Source organism: Corvus brachyrhynchos, unplaced genomic scaffold (assembly GCF_000691975.1).
Source record: "Corvus brachyrhynchos isolate BGI_N302 unplaced genomic scaffold, ASM69197v1 scaffold125, whole genome shotgun sequence".
NCBI lineage: Eukaryota > Metazoa > Chordata > Aves > Passeriformes > Corvidae > Corvus > Corvus brachyrhynchos.
Genome location: NW_008238342.1, coordinates 703,696 through 705,353, shown reverse-complemented (window position 1 = coordinate 705,353; position 1,658 = coordinate 703,696). Strand labels below are relative to the sequence as shown.

The following is a 1,658-nucleotide window of genomic DNA, read 5'->3' as shown; positions in this document are numbered from 1 at the left end:
CCACTCCCAGCACAGCGTTGGGCACCTTAAAAGACTTTCTCTCCCCACCTGAATCCCCCTGCAGTGTCCCCAGCACCACAAGCTCACAGCAACCTCCAGGCAAATCCCTTCCTTCCCCTGGTGGAAAACACCCAAGACTCAGCCCAGGCACCACCCACAAACTGATTTTCTACTTCTCCAAGTGAAACCAAGAGACAGATCTTGGCTGCTGCTGGTTGTGATCTGCAAAGTTTATTTACCCCCCCCCCCAAAAAAGGCCATTTTCATGCAGAATCTTTTGGTTCATAAAAGAAGTCATTCCGCAGCAGCCACCTGACAACCCTCCCCCACAAACTGAGAAATAAAGTGACCCCAGAGTGCACAAAAACAAACGAACCATCCAACTCCAACAGAGAAAAGTGGTTCCTAGCATTCCACACAATATGGAAAAATTTGGCAAATACAGCTGATCTCGCAGTTCCTGTCCCTTTAGCACTTTAGAGCTGGCTTTGGCCTCCAGCCCTTGGGTTGCCTGTCTGGAAAACAGACACAGGTCCTTGTGCTGCAGGACCTGGGGACTCTCCAAGGTGTCCAGGCCAGGTGGGGAAGAGCTGCCGCATCAGCGTTTTGAAGCGGGCAGTATAAATATAAAACATGGATACAAACAGGTTCTTTGTTCAGAAAATATCATCTCTCAAGGCACTGGGGTGATGGCCACGTGTCCACTCGTGGGCTCCCAACAGGCTTCTCCAGCCATCGAGGAAGGAGGGGAAAAAGGCACCAGAGAAGTCCTGGTGCTGCCATCCAAGAGGGGTTTCACCCCACTGCTGCCCCCAAACGCCCCCGGGAGGGGTTTTTCCTGGCTGGATGGTGCTTTTCCTTGGTGGGGGTGGCGTGATCCCATGGGGGCTGCAGTCTCCTTGGGATGGCTCGGGGCTGGGTTTGGCCAGGAGGGAGGTGCATAGATGGGCTGGGGGCTTGGGCTGCTCCAGCCGGCGCTGCGCTCCCTCGTCACGCCAGCAGCCCCAGCCGGGTCACCTTGGCCGACAGGAAGGAGTGGATGATGAAGACGATGGTCTTGGGGCAGGAATGAAGGTCCAATTGCTGCAAAAAAGGAAAGGAGGCATGTTTGCAATGGGAAGGGCTGTTCCTGCAGCAGCCAGCTTTCAGCTAGGGACCACCCAGAGCTCCCCAAACCCACCACAGCTTTACTGGGGCCCTGGAAAGAGCTGCACACCCTGGCTGAGGCAGGCAGATGGGGCCATGTGTCACCCCCATGCCAGACAGGATGGGTGCTGTGAGCAGGGTGGGTGCTCTGCTCTCCCTCTTCCCCCAAGACTGGTGGGTGAGGTTGCTGAAAGCAAAGCCAACTCACGATCTCTCCCTCCGGGCCACCAAAGTCCAGGTAGAGCATCTTGGTGCCGTCATCCGAGGACATCTGCAGCTTCTCAAAAGGCTGCTGGAGCAGGATGGTCCTGCTGAGCCCGGGCTCGCTGGTGGAGATGGTGAACCCCTTGTCGATGTGGACGGTCAGGGTGCAGTCTTGCCCCTTCCACGTGCAGGCTGGGGACAGGGACAGGACAGGGGTGAGCTGGGAGTCCCACCACACCACCCGGGCCCCCCGGGCCCCCGCTGACCTGCCGAGACCTCCTGGGCCAGCTCGGCGGCGCCGCGGGTGC

General features: G+C 57.8%; 1 protein-coding gene across 1 annotated transcript in view; it reads right to left on the bottom strand.

The window, feature by feature from the left end:
• Window positions 1-206: 206 nt before the first annotated feature.
• SNTA1 (syntrophin alpha 1) overlaps window positions 207-1,658 on the bottom strand; it is a 26,172-nt gene continuing 24,720 nt past the window's right edge. Inside the window, 3 exon segments of the mRNA XM_017735125.1 lie at window positions 207-1,083; window positions 1,355-1,542; window positions 1,617-1,658. Coding sequence (XP_017590614.1) covers window positions 991-1,083; window positions 1,355-1,542; window positions 1,617-1,658 — 323 coding nt within the window. The 3' untranslated portion in view covers window positions 207-990.